This window comes from Dama dama, chromosome 11, assembly GCF_033118175.1.
Source record: "Dama dama isolate Ldn47 chromosome 11, ASM3311817v1, whole genome shotgun sequence".
NCBI lineage: Eukaryota > Metazoa > Chordata > Mammalia > Artiodactyla > Cervidae > Dama > Dama dama.
The window spans coordinates 91,377,340-91,395,531 of record NC_083691.1 but is presented as its reverse complement, the minus strand read 5'-3'; the positions used below and the strand labels follow the sequence as shown (position 1 = coordinate 91,395,531).

Here is an 18,192-nt window from a genome sequence, read left to right as displayed (position 1 = left end):
CAGGCTATTTAAAAGAAAATATGTGCCCTGTAGGGCTTCCCTGGTGGCTCAGTGGTAAAGAATCTACCTGCAATGCAGGAGACAGAAGAAACCCGGGTTTGCTCCCTGGGTCGGGAAGATCCGCTGGAGGAGTTCATGGCAACCCACTCCAGTATTCTTGCCTGGAGAAGCCCATGGACAGAGGAGGCTGGCGGGCTACAGTCCAGGGGGTCACTAAAAGTCAGACATGACTGAAGCAATTGAAGCATGCATGCATGTACACACATGTGCCACACAGCCCAGCCTCCCAGGCAGAATGGTGAGGGGGTATCACGAAATCAAGCAAGTATTAGCGTACACATTCCCATCTGATAACCTCTCCTCCAAAGACAAAGGCTGTGTAGGCTGGTGTGATTCAAGTGTGTGTGTATACATAAGGTAATGATGTAGCAATACATACATGTCTGCTTGTAAATACATAGACCTTGTCTGGCAGGGACATGAGAATCTGGCTACAGTGGCTGCCTAGGGGGAGGGGAGTAAACTAAAGGTCAGGGATTGGACGGAGACTTACTTTTTATTATTTACCCTTTTTCGTGATTTGGATTGCTTACTGTATGTACTTGTTACCTACAAAATAAGACAGAGAGGAAGTGGAGTCTGGGGAACTTTGGGCTCAAGTCTTCTGGTTTCCACTACAGTGTTCTGAGTTTTGTTTTAATAAAAACTGTTCTGTTTTTTTCTGACAATACTTGATTGTTACATAAGTTAAACAATTTCACTTCTCTCCTCAGAGATAAGTTTGGTATATATTCCTCCAAATTCAAATAAATATCTCAAAGTACAGGAATCTCTGCCTGTTTATGGTATTTATATACTATAAACATACCAATATAAATATATATTTAATATAAGTAAGAGCATACCGTGTATACTGTTCATAAATTTCTTTTTAACCTCACAATCAATTTTGGATGTCTTTCCATGACAGTCATAAAATTCCAACTTATCCTTTTAATAGTCATAATAATTCATCTGTGGCTTTTTAAAAGAATTTTTTTTCATCTGTGGCTTTTTTAAAGGTTGTGATATATTATTTCAAATACACGGAATATTATAGGAAATAGAGAATAAAATATTAGATACACCCAAAGCTTTCTCTGCCCTCTGCCTTTTTAATTCTGTTTTCCTTCTTCTCTCTTGAGGAAGGCTACTGACTTACATCTTCCCCATTTGTGTTTTTATACTGTATCTGATGTGTCTATATCATAAACCAGAAATTGTATTGTTTATATGTTAAGTTTACATTATGTTGTGCTGAACATATCCCTTTTAAACTTGCTCTCCATTGTGGTTTTGAGACTTACCCGTGTTAATACATATGCATTCATCTCAGCTTCTAAAGACTAATTGGGAACATCTAGGCTGTTTCCAGTTTCTCACTATTATATGCAGCAATGCATCAGACAGCCTTATACACGTGTCCGTGTGCACACGAGCAGGAGCTTCTGCAGGCCAGAGCTTTTCAAACAACCACCTAGGGAGCTTTAAAAAGAGATGCAGACATCTGGGTCCTACCTCCAATTTGGTTTCAGTTGTGCAGCCATTACTGAGAATCTGCCGTCAAGGGTCAGTACACAGAAGTGGAATGATCATGTCAGAGGTAATGCCCATCTCTCAGTTCAGTTCAATTCAGTCACTCAGTTGTGTCCAACTCTTTGCAACCCTAAGGACTGCAGCTCACCAGTTTTCCCTGTCCATCACCAACTCACGGAGCTTGCTCAAACTCATGTCCATTGAGTCGGTGATGCCATCCAACCATCTCATCCTCTGTCGTCCCCTTCTCCTCCTGCCTTCAATCTTTCCCAGCATCAGGGTCTTTCCCAATGAGTCAGTTCTTCACATCAGATGGCCAAAGTATTGGAGTTTCATCTTTAGCATCAGTCGTCCCAAAGAATATTCAGGACTGATCTTTAGGATTGACTGGTTTGATCTCCTTGCAGTCCAAGGGACTCTCAAGAGTCTTCTCCAGCACCACAGTTCAAAAGCATCAATTCTTTGGCTCTCAGTTTTTTTTATAGTCCAACTCTCAGATCCATACGTGACTACTGGAAAAACCATAGCTTTGACTAGATGGACCTTTGTTGGCAAAGTAATGTCTCTGCTTTTTAATATACTTCTAGGTTGGTCACAGAAAACTAGCCAAGCTGATCACATGGACCACAGCCTTGTCTAACTCAATGAAACTAAGCCATGCTGTATAGGGACACTCATGACGGTCAGGTCATGGTGGAGAGTTCTGACAAAACGTGGTCCACTGGAGAAGGGAATGACAAACCACGTCAGTGTTCTTGTCTTGAGAACCCCATGAACAGTATGAAAAGGCAAAAAGATAGGACAATGAAAGATGAACTCCTCAGGTAGGTAGGTGCCCAATATGCTACTGGAGACCAGCGGAGAAATAACTCCAGAAAGAATAAAGCGATGGAGCTAAAACAAAAACAATGCCCGGTTGTGGATGTGACTGGTGATAGAAGCAAGGTTCGATGCTATAAAGAGCAATATTGCATAGGAACACGGAATGTTAGGTCCATGAATCAAGGCAAATTGGAAGTGGTCAAACAGGAGATGGCAAGAGTGAACATCGACATTCTAGGAATCAGCGAACTAAAATGGACTGGAATGGGTGAATTTAACTCAGATTACCATTATATCTACTATTGTTGGCAGGAATCCCTTAAAAGAAATGGAGTAGCCATCATAGTCAATAAGAGAGTCCAAAATGCAGTACGTGGATGCAATCTCAAAAATGACAGAATGATCTCTGTTCGTTTCCAAGGCAAACCATCCAGTATCACGGTAATCCAAATCAATGCCCTGACCAGTAATGCTGAAGAAGTTGAAGTTGAATGGTTCTGTGAAGACCTACAAGACCTCCTAGAACTAACACCCAATGTCCTTTTCATTATAGGGGACTGGGATGCAAAAGTAGGAAGTCAAGAAATATCTGGAGTAACAGGCAAATTTGGCCTCAGAGTACAGAATGAAGCAGGGCAAAGGCTAATAGAGTTTTGCGAAGAGAACGCACTGGTCATAGCAAACATCCTTTTCCAACAACACTGTGTAGAGAAGACATGTATAGATACATGTGTATCTACATGTGTATGTTGTGTACATACAACAACATGTGTAGAGAAGACTCTACACATGGACATCACCAGATGGTCAACACCAAAATCAGATTGATTATATTCTTTGCAGCCAAAGATAGAGAAGCTCTATATAGTCAGCAGAAATAAGACCGGGAGCTGATTGTGGCTCAGATCATGAACTCCTTACTGCCAAATTCAGACTTAAATTGAAGAAAACAGGGAAAACCACTAGACCATTCAGGTATGACCTAAATAAAATCCCTTATGATTATACAGTGGAAGTGACAAATAGATTTAAGGGACTAGATCTGATAGACAGAGTGCCTGATGAACTATGGACGGAGGTTCGTGACATTGTACAGGAGACAGGGATCAAGACCATCCCCAATAAAAAGAAATGCAAAAAAGCAAATGGCTGTGTGAGGAGGTCCTACAAATAGCTGTGAAAAGAAGAGAAGTGAAAAAGGAGAGAAGGAAAGATATACCCATTTGAATGCAGGGTTCCGAAGAATAGCAAGGAGAGATAAGAAAGCCTTCCTCAGTGATCAGTGCAAAGAAATAGAGGAAAATAATAGAATGGGAAAGACTAGAGATCTCTTCAAGAAAATTAGAGATACCAAGGGAACATTCCATGCAAAGATGGGCACAATAAAGGACAGAAATGGTATGGACCTAAGAGATGCAGAAGATATTAAGAAGAGGTGGCAAGAATACACAGAAGAACTGTACAAAAAAGATTCTTCATGACCCAGATAATCACAATGGTGTGATCACTCACCTAGAGCCAGACATCCTGGAATGTGAAATCAAGTGGGCCTTAGGAAGCACCACTATGAACAAAGCTAGTGGAGGTGATGGAATTCCAGTTGAGCTATTTCAAATCCTAAAAGTTGATGCTGTGAAAGTGCTGCAATCAATATGACAGCAAATTTAGAAAGCTCAGCAGTGGCCACAGGACTGGAAAAGGTCAGTTTTCATTCCAATCCCAAAAAAAGGCAATGCCAAAGAATGCTCAAACTACCGCACAATTGCACTCATCTCACATGCTAGCAAAGTAATGCTCAAGATTCTCCAAGCCAAGCTTAAGCAATACATGAACCGTGAACTTCCAGATGTTCAAGCTGGTTTTAGAAAAGGCAGAGGAAAGAGAGATCAAATTGCCAACATCCGTTGGATCATTGAAAAGCAAGAGAGTTTCAGAAAAATACCTATTTCTGCTTTATTGACTATGCCAAAGCCTTTGACTGTGTGGATCACAATAAACTGTGGAAAATTCTGAAAAATATGGGAATACCAGACCACCTGACCTGCCTCTTGAGAAATCTGTGTGCAAGTCAGGAAGCAACAGTTAGAACTGGACACGGAACAACAGATTGGTTCCAAATCAAGAAAGGAGTGCGTCAAGGCTGTATATTGTCACCCTGATTATTTAACTTAGATACATCATGAGAAACGCTGGGCTGGATGAAGCACAAGCTGGAATCAAGATTGCTGGGAGATATATCAATAACCTCAGATATGCAGATGACACCACTCTTATGGCAGAAAGTGAAGAAGAACTAAAAAGCCTCTTGATGAAAGTGAAAGAGGAGAGTGAAAAAGTTGGCTTAAAGCTCAACATTCAGAAAACTAAGACCATGGCATCTGGTCCCATCACTTCATGGCAAATAGATGGGGAAACAGTAGAAACAGTGGCTGACTATTTTTTTGGGCTCCAAAATCACTGCAGATGGTGGCTGCAGCCATGAAATTAAAAGATGCATACTCCTTGGAAGGAAAGTTATGACCAACCTAGACAGCATATTAAAAAGCAGAGACATTACTTTGCCACCAAAGGTCCATCTAGTCAAGGCTATGGTTTTTCCAGTAGTCTTGTATGGATGTGGGAGTTGGACTATAAAGAAAGCTGAGCAACAGAAGAATTGATGCTTTTGAACTGTGGTGTTGGAGAAGACTCTTGAGAGTCCCTTGGACTGCAAGGAGATCCAACCAGTCCATCCTAAAGGAAATCATTCCTGGGTGTTTATTGGAAGGACTGATGTTGAAGCTGAAACTCCATACATTGGCCACCTGATGTGAAGAGCTGACTCATTTGAAAAGACCCTGATGCTGGGAAAGGTTGAAGGCAGGAGGAGAAGGGGATGACAGAGGATGAGATGGCTGGATGGCATCACCGACTCGATGGACATGAGTTTGGGTAAACTCCGGGAGTTGGTGATGGACAGGGAGGCCTGGCGTGCTGTGGTCCATGGGGTTGCAAAGAGTTGGACTCCATTGAGTGACTGAACTGTACTGAAGTAGGTTGGTCATACCTTTTCTTCCAAGGAGCAAGCCTATCTCCATCTGCACCAAATGAGCAGACTGGCTTTTACTCTGCCTGCAAGGGTGATTTTTGTTTCCCTACATCTTCTTCAACATTTGCTATTATCAATTTTTAAAACAAAATTATATCCATCTGAAATGGATCTTTCTCATTTTAATTTGCACTTTCCAATTCCCAGTATGGTTGAGAATCTTTTCTTAACTTCACTGGGCATTTGGGTTTCCAAATAAAAGAGAGAGAAGGAGATTTCTTTTCATTTATTGTTCAGTTGCTAAGTCTTGTCTGTTCTTTGTGATCCCATGGATTGCAGCATGCCAGACTCCCCTGTCCTTCACTGTCTCCCAGAGTTTGCTCAAATTCATGTCCGTTGAGTTGGTGATGCTACCTAACCATCTCATCCTCTGCCACCCTTTCCTCCTTTTGCCTCAATCTTTCCCAACATCAGGGTCTTTTCCAATGAGTCAGCTTATCATATGAGGTGTCCAAAGTACTGGAGCTTCAGCTTGAGCATCAGTCCTTCCAATGAATATTAAGGGTAGATTTCCTTTAGGATTGACTGGTTTGATCTCCTTGCAGTCCAACAAATTCCAGACAGATTGAAGACCTAAATGTGTACAGTAAAATGTTAAAGCTTCTAGAAGGAAATGTAGATGCACATTTTTGGAGTAGGGATAGAGTTTCTTGATGATCCAAAATGTATATACCAGAGAGGAAAGGACTGCTTATTTGACAACATATATGACAATATATTGTATGTTAAAGGGCTTCCCAGGTGCTGTAGTGGTAAAGAGTCTGCCTGCTAGTGCAGGAGACACAAGAAACATAGATTTGACCCCTGGATCAGGAAGATCCCCTGGAATAGGAAATGACAGACCACTGCAGTATTCTTGCCTGGGAAATTCCATGGACAGAGGAACCAGGTGGGCTATAGTCCATGGGGTCAAAAAGAGTCAGACACGACTGAGCGACCGAGCATACACAAACACATATGTGTGTTAAACTGTATACAGAAGACACCATCAACAAAGAGAAAACAAGCCCAAGCTATTTGTAAACTATTAAACCAATGAGTCAAGCTCCCTTATTTTTTGCTTACACCCAAAGATGAAGAACTCTTGCAGGTTAATTTTTTTCTTAGATTCAAAAATCAGTCTTTGATGATTAGTAAGTTCACATTCATTGAATTTTAAAATATTTCTTTTATGAATTTTTACTTAAATATTTTTCAGTGATTTTGATCATTGTATTTTTCTCTGTAATTTTTATCTTATATTGGAATATGGTTGATGGACAATGTTATGTTAGTTTCAGATATACACCATAGCAGTTCAGTTATATATATACATGTATCTGTTCTTTTTCTAGTTCTTTTCCCATTTAGGTTATTACAGAATATTGGGCGGAATTCCCTGTGCCGTACAGTAGGTCCTTGTTGGTCATCTATTTTAATTATTACTAGCACATATATGTAAATCCCAAACTCCAAATCTGTTCTCCCCCCCACCGTTCCCCCACCCTTCTCCCACCCTGGTAACCTAAAGTTCATTCTTTGAGTCTGTTAATCACTGTATCTTTTTCTTAATAATTGTTAAAGCTCTTTATGGATTTTATGATCATTTTTGGCTGTAAGTAACAGAAATCCTGAACTCAAACTGGCTTAAATAGTAATGATTACATTACAGAGGTCAAGTCTCCCTTCAGGCATCAAGGCCATTCTATCTTTGCTCTGCCAGGGGCTTCATCTTCAGGCTTACTCCCTTCATGGTTGTGAGATGGCAACCACAATTCCAAACTTCATATCCAAACCCACCACTGTCCAGAGGACAGGAGGTTCTGCTGACCACCACCTCTTTTTTAGTGGGAGGAGGACTTTCCCAAAAGTCCTGCAGACACCCCTCATTGTCTAAGTCAGTCACACATCCTATCTTGGATCAAGGGAAGGATATTACACTTAGTTATGGGGAGTCAGTCACCATGACCCTCCATCGACCCTTCATATCAGTAGCCCTTTGTCGTATATATAATAAATATATTTTAAAGCTTCCCATTTCTTGTAATATGGTTCATAAATAGGTATCAAATGCCATGTTTCTTAATCCTAAGATACCTTAGTTGTGAGGCATTAATGTAACAATCTTCCCGAAGAGGAGAGGACTATATTTCATTTGAGGGAATAAATAAGCATATACTGCACATTCAATCCAAATCACTTTTTCAATATCACAGAGTCTGAATCTCAGCCTTTTTCACATTTTACAATTCTGTTTGGGGCATTGATTGTTAAATACAGCATCGTGACCACCACTGCTTTTTGTAATCTCTGCCTCTCTACTCTTGACCCTTCTTAGTCCCTTTTAAATTGACAGGTTTATTTCAAAACACATAAAAGATTATTGAGTTCTTTTTTCATCTCCTACTTTATTATACTTGTGGTTTCATTTTATTCTTTACTTGAGGGAAAAAAATATTTTTAAAGTTAATCAGCTTCTTTAGGAAGTTTTTGAAACAGATGCCTAAGTACAGGACCCATGCATAGGTCACATCAACCCCTGCTGGGGTTTGAAATTTTTCTGATCTACTTCAAGAAGTTTGGCATTTCCTTTTCAACTTTTAGATAAGAAAAGCCTGGTTACATTCTCTTTGCAAAACTGCAAACGGTCTAGGTAAATTTAGGGTAAAAAAGTGGAAGTCCTTCAATAATCCCTAATTTTCAAATTTGTTTCTCTTCCCCAAGAGGATCACTTGGTGCGGTGTGACCCTTCCAGAACGTTATCCAGGGATTTGTGTGGACACATGTGTGTACCAGTTGTGTGGTTTATGTGCAGCAAACCATCCTGTACATACTCAGTAAGTTTGTTCACATAAGTTTGCTCTGGCGATCTTCCCATGTGAGTTCCCTAATGGTGGACATTTAGGTTGTTTCTAATTATTTGCTGTTACAAACAGTGCTATAATTAACTTCCTTGTAAATGTCTCTTTGTGCATATGGGCAAGCATTTCTTTAGGGTAGCTATCTATGGTTTGGCAATTTCTGCTGCCTTTAATTGCATTGCCTGGTATCTGGCAGACGATCTTCTGCATGTACAATAACTTTTCATGTCCATGCTCTATTATAGTGTAAGTTTTAAAAAGATGTTTTAGGCAACAATTAGGAATCTAAGTTTAAGTTCAAATTCTGTGTGGTTTGCTGTGGGCAGCTGAGGTGACACTTGTATGAACAGATGCCTCTACTCGTGGCTCAGGTCGCCCATGCACAGGCAGTTGTGATGAAGAGCAAGTAAGGTCTCCCCTGCCACACGGCACATTGTGACCTTTGTACTGTTAAAATATGAGTAAACGCTTCTTAGAACAGAGGAGTTATGGTGCTTGATTTTCCCAGATAAATAGCCCATTGCTCCACCCCATATTTTGAATGGCCCTTGACCTGTGAGTTGATACAACCACATTTACAGAAATTCCTTTCCTCTACAGCTGGGAGTGTTTCGGGACTATTAACTCCATTGATCGATGCCTCTGTTCCCGTGCTAGTTCAAGGGGCAAGCCCCCCTGTAGTCTTCTTTTTGAGAACCTTCTTGCACATTTGTCTTTCTGTCTGCTGCTCTTTCTTTCTCCCCACGCTGTCCTTTTCACACGGGCACTTCATTAGCTGTTCACAATCTGCATGATTTTGCATCATGGTGTGTCTGATGTGAGAACATCTGCGTTAGTCAAGAGCATATTTTCCTCAGGCCTTGACACTGAGCTCGCCATCAGCATGGAGCAGTCTCTCTCGCTTTCTCTCCCTCTCTTTCTCTCTCATCCACTGACATCTCCCAGCATCGCTGCTCCAACATCAGTTATGCCTGAGTCTTGAATGGTGTCAATCTGAGTTGAAAATGTGCCAGCTTTCTTAACATTATCACTAACAGAATGCTTAATTAACCTGCTGATACTATCAATAATGGATCTTGCTGGTATGCTAGGAAGAAGACCCGTAGCCCACGGTTGGTCTCTCTTTCTCTTTTCATTTCTTTAGTCTCTCAGTGACAGTACTGCTGGAGCCGAACTTTTCAGGAGTGTGGTAAGAGCGATCTGGGAGGGTTTGAAAGGAATCCAGTAGAACTTAAAGCTCTGGAAGAGATAGATCATGGAATCACTGAAACAGGCTGGCATTCTCATTGCTCAGAGGTAGGGATGGCTAGTAACCGGTGCATACAGCAAGTGCTCAGTAAATGGCTAACCACTGTACAGAGTCAACAGAAGAGACTACAGGGCATGTGCTGAGTTGACAGTAAGAAAGTGGGTGATCGCCGAGAGGAGCCTGGGGTTGCCATCATTCTGAGGTGGCTTTCAGGGATTTCTCTGTCTCTTTCCCATCTCACAGCTTAGATGAGAGGGGGACATTGTCATTCTCAAAAGGGTCCAGGCAGGGAGGGAGGATGGGTTTTCACTTCCTTTCATGCTTTGTCTTTCATCTCAAGTGGTTTTGTGTTTGGACCAATGGCCTGCTCTATCCTTCTGAGGCCACATCACATATTCAGAAATTTCAGAAAGCAGATGAGATGCCACCACAGCCTGGGGCAACTCCATCAGCTCCCAAGCCATGCTCTCACACACACGCGCACACACAAACAGTTGGACATGACATGTTTCAGCTGTCCCTGGCTTCCCCCTACCTGGACAAGCCTGTAAAGTCAGCCAGCACCCAGAAATTCATGGACACACTAAATGCAGCCCCATTTTTACACTTGGGAGGCCGGCAGGGAGCGGAGTTCACAGAGTGAGTTTAAGCAGCTGCTCCTCCCCTGAACCACATTCCTGTGGCCTTGCCTTTCCTGGAATGGTGGTGGTGATGGTGGTAGAATGTATTCTGAGAGGGCAGAGATTAATGCCTTTCAGGGCAGAAAACTCCAATATTATCTCCAACGGTTTTCTTGGGTCTCCTGGTACTTAAGGGCCTGGCTGTCCCAGGGGTGTGATAGGTGCAGTACATCCCTGCCACCACTAGAGGGCGAGTCACTAACACAGGCCAGGTGCCCCTACCCAAGGCCTCTCTGGGGGCCCTTCTGGACCCTAAGCCCTAGGGGGCCCTGGGGCTATCAGGAGCTCACCTCCAAGGGTGAGGAGCAGGAGATGAAGAGCCAGGCTTGTAACCCAAGGCCAACTGGCCTGAAACCCAGGCTCCCATCCTCTCCTCCTTTACCTCAGATTCACCTGACTGACTCTCAGTCTCTGGGTGTGTATAAGACAAGGGCTTTTCAGCGTCAACTCTGCTGACATGTTGGGCCGGATCATTCTTTGCTGCGGGGGCTGTCCTGTGCCTTGTAAGATGTTTAGTCTCTGGTCTCTACCCAGAGATGCCAGTAACAACCCCCGCCGCCCAGGTCGTGATCATCAAAAATGTCTCCAACGTTGCCAAATGCCTCACAAAACCAGCCCCGGTTGAGAGCCCCTGTTTAAGACAGGAGAGTGTGGCTGCTGTGGAGACAGCAGGGACTGATGCCGACAAGGTCTGCCCATGGCTTCCACTGTGACTGTGTGTCGTGTGGAAACACGAGAGCTGCTCGGAGACGGCATATGTGCTGTAAACGCGTTTCAAAACTGTATTGGGTCTCCAGCTTTTCTTCTCCAAAGGCTGCAGCGTACCTCGGTCTTCCCCTCTGTTTATCCCACCTCCCCGCTTAACTGAAACAGGAGACTGAGGCTCCGAGACCCTCAGGGCCTCGAGCGGCCCCTCACCTGCAGGGCCCTGTCCCCCAACTGCAAGCGCCCTGGCCGGCTCCACTCCCTAGCATTGGCTTGGGCACCAGGAGCATCTGTGGTCCTCCTCCGACTCCACCTGCCCACTAGGCCCTGCCGCCCTCCAGTTCCCCAAACCCTGGCGCCCCCCCCTCACTGGAGGGAGTGAGGAAGCAGCAGGTGTTGATGCTAATCAGCGTTCACAGCCCAGAACTGCAGTCGCTCCCAGGCTCACACACTCCCCAAAATTAAACACTCATTATACAAAATTAATTGACATTAATTAGCAAAAATTAAAACTTTAAACACAGCAAGGCGCTTTTGGGGGAGGAGTGAAGCAGGCGGGCTCCACATTTGTCACCCCCACACTGCCCACCCTCCCACCACCCCCAGATCCCCCCGCTTCCACCCTGGAGCAGGACCAGAGTTCAGGCGAGGTCAGCACCCACACCCGGCCCTGGGCCCAGGCCCAGCCATGTGAATCCCAAGGGAGAGAAGCCAGCTGATGGGCGGCCCCCCCAAAGTTGGACACACTCTGCCGAAGTAAGGAGCCAGGAGCCCTCCCCTCAGCCCGGGTCCCCATTATCTCAGCTGAGATGGGGAGGCATGGCCAAAGGAGGAAACCCAAGCATCTGAATCAAGAATGTAGAAGGCATGCCTTTAGCCCCCACCCCAAACTCTTCCATCTCCTGGGTACCCAGAGGATGGGGCACTGTAGCCTTTCGGCTCTGTCCCACTTTGCTGTGTGACCTCAGACAAGTCACCCCCCTCTCTGAGCCTCAATCTTCCATCCATATGATGAGGGGGAGGCGCTGGGTGAGCACTGAGGTTCCTGCCTGCTCTGGCACCTGCTGTCAGGGAAGCAAGTCTCTGGGAGCTTGATTCACTCCGAGGAGCGAGGGGCTAAGTGTGGGGGGCAGGCAGCTGGCATTTTAAGAGGACGCCCAGAAAGGCAGCCAAGGGGCTGAGGAGCTGACGGCGGAGCATCCGGCACCCGTGGGGGTTGCCCTCCTGGATGGGCATCCACTTCGCCTGCCGGTGGGGCCTAGCCCTGAGGAGAGGGAAGCAGTGTCCTGGATAACTGGAGGCTCTCTGAGCCCTGAACAGTTTCCCCTTCCCCCCTCACACGGGTTATTTATTCTCCACCTTTGCTTTCCAGGTTCCCAAGGGCCCCACATCCTTCACCAGGCCGATAGGCAGCAGGTCACACCTTCACCCACTGTTGGAGCGCTGCTGTGCTTAGTCACTCCGTCGTGCCTGACTCTTTGTGACCCCGTGGACTGTAGCCCACCAGGCTCCTTTGTCCATGGGAATTCTCCCAGGCAAGAATACTGGAGTGGGTTGCCATGCCCTCCTCCAGGGGATCTTCCCAACCCAGATATCGAACCCAGATCTCCCTCCTTGCAGGCGGATTCTTTACCATCTGAGCCATCAGGGAAGCCCATGAATACTGGAGTGGGTACCCAGAGGATCTTCTCCAGGGGATCTTCCCAACCCAGGAATTGAACCGGGGTCTCCTGCATTGCAGGAGCTGGATTGCATTGCAGGATTCTTTACCAGCTGAGCTATCAGGGAAGACTCGGCGTTTATTCAGAAGCTTCATTGCCTGGTGTGGGTGGAGCCCAGTGGTCTTCTCCGCAAGGTAGAATGCCATCTTCCCCCTTACTCCTGCTCCCTTCTCTCTCTCCAGCCAGCGCCAATATCTGCAACGTGGTCCTGATGCGGTACGGGGAGCTGGAGGAGGGAATTGATGTCTTGGACGGTGACGGCAACCTCGTGGGCTCCTCCAAGATCGCCGCCAGACATGTGGGTCATCTGGGGGCTCAGGGGGCTGGTGGGGAGGCTCTGGTTAGTTTTCCCTCGACATGTTCATTCCCCAGGGGTTTTTGTCCACCGTGCCCTTGCCTTTCCTCTTGAGCTCGCCTCCCTGCCCTACCCCAACTCCCATCCGTATGAACCACAGGCCTCAAGTCTGGCCCCAGTCAGCCCTGCCCTTTGGACACCCTTGCTTCTCTGCAGCAACCTCTTCACCTCTGGGAAACATCCCCATCTCTTATCCCAGCCCCTTAGGACCTGCTTTCTCTGACCTGTTAATTGATGAGGGCAGAGGAGACCTCCCCCCCCACCCTCGGGAGCTTTCTTTCCCTTCCCCAGGACCTACAGCCCTACTCCCAGGGCCTTCATATCCTCCTGGGTGAGAAGAGGACAGGTGGAAGTGGATGATTTGTGGTTCTGTGCTAACAGGCACTTCTGCAGGTGATACGTCACCAGGGAGGGAGTGTGGCCAAGGTGAAGGGATTTCAGGCTTGCAGGAAGCCACGGGGATGGTTTGGGGAAGAGTATTTTGTTTCAAGAGGCCCTCTTTCACTTCTTTCACTTTTCACCAGCCTCACCCACTCTAGCAATTAGAATTTTTTAAAAAATTCCAGTCTGTGTATATATCTCCCTGTGCTTTCCGGCCTTCATCCTAACAGCGACTAGCGTCACGTCCTGCCCTAGCCTCCAAGTGCTGGGTCCCCTCTGCTCCAGCCCCTCTCCCTCATCAGCTCACGTGGGGCCCCCACCACACTCTGTCAGCGAGGCCGTCTCCATAAGCCTCTGACCCCACTGGGAAAGTAAGTGTCCGTGGAAGGCTTATGAGGGGCAAGGAGCTCAAGGGTGCTGGTGTCCACACCACATCCTCTGCTTCCTGCACAGGCTCTGGGCACCTCCCGCATCCTTACACCTGTTCAGGAGACTGGAGGGACCCTCTCCCAGGCCTTCCTGAAGCTGATGATGAAGAACCCAGGTTCCTGGGAGAAATATTCAGCCCCCGGCCCCTCATCAGAGGGGATTTAGCCTCAACTTCCTACTGACCCTAACCTCCTATCCAGCCCTATACCTTTCCTGACTTCCTGAGAGGGTGGCCAACCATGACAGCTCTTCCACGTGGTCCAAACAGCAGGGAACCCCAACTCTTCTGCAGCCCTGGGCTTCCCTTGTCCTGACTCTGCTGGCCCCTTGCTATTCTGGAGAAAGACTCCAGGGACCCAGGTGTTACAAGCATTCCTTGAGCCTTCTCTGAGAACCAGGAGCCTGCATCCCAGTGACCATCAGGATGCAGAGATGCCACTGAGCTATGCCTCAACAGCTGCCACTGCCTGGGGATCCTGAGGGAACCCCCGAGCCAGGCCCCAGGCAGACCCCTCATGGGGACTGCAGACACTCAGCAGAAGCCTTTCCCACTACAAAGTTGACCTCTTGTCACTAAGACAGACTCTCCTCCAGAGCCAGGAGATGCAGCGCCAGCACACCTTTGTCTTTAAGGGCCAAAAAGAGAAAGTCAGTCCCAGAATCTCCGTTCTCACTGGGCACAAGGAACCGAAGGCAGCTCAGCGGGTCCCAGCTGTTTGCTCTGGTCCTTCCAGCGCCTGCGTTGTTTCTGAGCACCTTGCATTCTCCCGGTGCTTCCTCTCAGCCTCAGCGCCCCCGCCCCCCCAACTCGGGCACCTCCCTGGGCCTGGGCGCAGGCCCCTTACTGGGGCTGCCTCTGTGTTGCCACCCCTCCCCCACACGTGGCAGGTGATGGGAATCTGTGATGGGGAGAGCTTTTTTCTGTTATCGAGAATACAGCTTCGCGAGCAATTCCATGAATTATTCCGTTCAGCCAGATGTGCTTAGCAGTAGTACACACACCTAGGGGCTCAGGGCGGGCTTTGCTGCAAGGCAGCTGTCCCGCCCCCAGAGGCCCCTGCTCACCAAGCCTCTGCTTGCCCCTCAGGCCCTGCTGGAGACAGCGCTGACACGAGTGGTCCTCCCCATGCCCATCCTGGTGCTACCCCCGATCGTCATGTCCATGCTGGAGAAGTGAGTGGGGCCAGGATGGCGGCCATTGTGGGGGGGGGGGGCGGGGAGGGGGCCCTGCTGGCCCAGGGCAAGGGCCCTGGATTGTTCTGACTCTCCTTGAAAGGACTGCTGGAATCATCTTGTAAGAATTAAAGGACTCTCCCTGCTCAGGACCCTGTGCTAGGAGCTGGGAGGGAGGTCCTGATGCCCAAGGCGGGGCTGGGGTTCTTAGGGTGTGTGTGTGTGTGTGTGTGTGTGTGTGTGTGTGTGTGTGTGTGTACGCACTCTACTAGTGCACAGCACAGGACCAGGGGTAGACAGAGCGTCTGAGGACTGCGGCGGGAAGACTCGACTTGGGCCCAGCACACCCCTTTCAAGCATCTGCAGTGAGGCAAGTCTCCACCTCACTATGCCTCAGTTTCTCCATTTATAAAAATAATAGTATTAACCTTCGTGCCACCCTCAGAGGGATGTTCTGGGAATATATTCGTCTTGTTTCTAAAGAGAAAGTCAGGAGTCATGATTGTGTCTCTAAAAGAGATATCTGCTTTTGCTTAATATACTTATAAAATATTCATGTTGTGTTATGGTAGTTGGTTCCTTTTAACTGACAAGTGGTATCCCATTGTAAGGGCTTCCCTGGTAAAGAATCCACCTGCAATGCAGGAGACCCAGTTTGATTCCTGGGTCAGAAAGATTCCTGGAGAAGGGATAGGCTACCCACTCCAGTATTCTTGGGCTTCCCTGGCGGCTCAGACAGTAAAGAATCCACCTGCAAGGAGGGAGACCTGGGTTCGATCCCTGGGTTGGGAAGATCCCCCGGAGAAGGGAAAGGCAACCCACTCCAGTATTCTGGCCTGGAGAATCCCCATGTACCAGAGAAATCTGGCAGGCCACAGCCCATGGGGTCACAGAGTCAGACTCTACTGAGTGACTAAGCACAACGCAGCACAAAGGAGATACAAGAATAAGAACAGTGATGGAGTGATTCTATTCATTAATGAGGGTAAAGCTGAATGATGAAAACGGGGATGCTGCTGGGAGGAGAGGCCGAGGGGAGGAGGGAAGAAACAGGCAGATCCCTGAAGTTGAGGGCAAGTCTAGGAGGATGGCAAGGAGCAGGGGATGGTTCTAGGTGCAGGAAGATAAGCAAAGGCCTGGGTCTGGTGCAGGTAAAAGTGAAGAGGTGATCGCCCCCTCCCTCTGGGGGCCCAGCCTGGAAGGGGGCACCTCAAGGGTGTGGGTGGGCTTGGGGCTGTGTAGGACGAGGACAGGGTTGGTGGCACTCCGTCTAAGTCTGTGGGTCAGGGGCTTCTCCCCAGTTTGGGGACGTTCTTATTTCCACAAAACAAATGACAATTAGCATCAAACACTTATTAAACACTTGTTACATCCCAGTCCTCTCTCAGCTAGGTCCTTACCTGAATGCCCTCTCCTCAGAGATGCCCTCCCTGACCACCCCATTGAGATGCCAGCCACCAGCACTCCTTCCCCTGCTACACTGACTTATATTTACTCATAGCACTTACCAGTGTCTGAGATTCTTTTTCTAGCTGTATATTATCTGTTTGCTTCACTAGAATGTCATCTACACTTTTGTTTTTAAAGTTACTCAGTCATGTCCAGCTCTCTGTGACCCCATGGACTATACTGTCCATGGATTTCTCCGGGCCAGAATACTGGAGTGGGTAGCCATTCCCTTCTCCAGGGGATCTTCCCAACACAGGGATCAAACTCAGGACTCCTACATTGCAGGAGGATCCTTTACCATCTGAGTCACCAGGGAAGCCCATGGAGGCGGGTAAACTCCTTTTGTTTCCTCCCTGGCACAGCATCTAGCATAGTTCCTGGCACATTGTGATGTTCAGTGTTTGTCGAATGAATGAATGATCTCATTTAACCCCCACAACAGTGCCATGAGGTGAGTATGGTATCCCTATTTTACATATGAGGAAAGGAAGGCAAAAAGAGGTTGTGTATCATCTGCTTACAGTCACTCACTAGGAAATGGCAGAGCCAAGTGTGACCCAGGAAGATGGCTGCAAAACTGGGCTCTTCCTACCACACTGGCTGCCTTTTGGGTTTTTGGATCCAGCACATAATCACGTCTTTGGAATACACCCCACATAGAGACAAGGGAGGAGCAGATTTGGTCTCAGAAAGCCTGTGTTTTGATAAGTGGGGAGAACTCACACACGGGTCAGCTGCAGGTGGGACCCAGCAGTGTGTGAACAGGGTCAAGGTGATCTTGAAGGGAGGTCTGGTCCAGAGGAAAGGAGCTGCAGCCAACTCTGAGATCAAGATAGGATTTGGTGGGAAGGAAGGCTTTGGGGGCAAGATTGGGCCTATTGTGTGGACCTTGAAGAGCCCAGCCTAGGAGAAGAAAAGGAGCCCTGTGTCCAGCTATGGGGCTGATCCCTTTCTCCCCTGAAGAGTGGGGAGGTGCAGGGTGGGAGTGAGTACCTGAGTGGGGATAGCATATTGAAAACTGAGATTTAAGAAAACTAATCTCCTCTAGAAGTTACAAAAATAAAACCTGGAAGTGATTGCTTTGGTGCCCCTGACCCTATAGACATAGCTCTCTGGTGACCTGAGGTTGTCCCCAAATACCAGTGACTACCAGTGCACACAAGGACCCCACCTGACAAATGAAGAAGTAGGGGGACTTCTGTCTTCAAGGCGACTGAATCTTGAACCTGAAATGTGCAGAGAGAGAATGTATGTGATGCCTCTGGGTGACATCTGAACTGGGTTTGCAGTAAGTGGAGTGGTGGTTAGTGTCCCATGTGCTGGAGGCTTCACGGGAGATGGGGTGAGATTGTCCCAGTTCTGAACATCCTGGCCCGGAATTGCCTGGACTACGGGCACCCCGTGTCTGGCTCAGCTCAGAGTCCTGAGAAAGCCCCAAAGGCAGGTAGGTGTGGGTTAGTGGGTCTCCTGGCAACCTTGTATTTGGTTGGTCCTTTCTTAAAGCTCGTGAGAGGGTCTCTGAGGGAGGAGAAAGAGTCCAGTCTGGGTTGCCCAGGAATGTAAGGTGGGCAAGACTCAGTTTGCACCCTCAGAGACATAACTAGCCTCACATATAGGGGGAACTGTCAGACTGAGAGTTGGGGGCGGAGCAGGGCAGGCACCAGCTGAGACTCCTGGAGGCGGGGCTTCCACTTCCGGGTCTGGCTGGTCAGTTTCCCACCTGGA

At 47.4% G+C, this 18,192-nt stretch overlaps 1 protein-coding gene across 2 annotated transcripts in view; it reads left to right on the top strand.

Moving 5' to 3' along the window:
• SFXN5 (sideroflexin 5) overlaps positions 1-18,192 on the top strand; it is a 123,321-nt gene that overhangs the window by 82,342 nt on the left and 22,787 nt on the right. For both annotated transcript variants that reach the window (XM_061155709.1, XM_061155708.1), the window contains 2 exons: positions 12,863-12,978; positions 14,933-15,018. In XM_061155709.1, the coding sequence (XP_061011692.1) occupies positions 12,863-12,978; positions 14,933-15,018 (202 nt within the window). The remainder of the gene's footprint in view (positions 1-12,862; positions 12,979-14,932; positions 15,019-18,192) is intronic.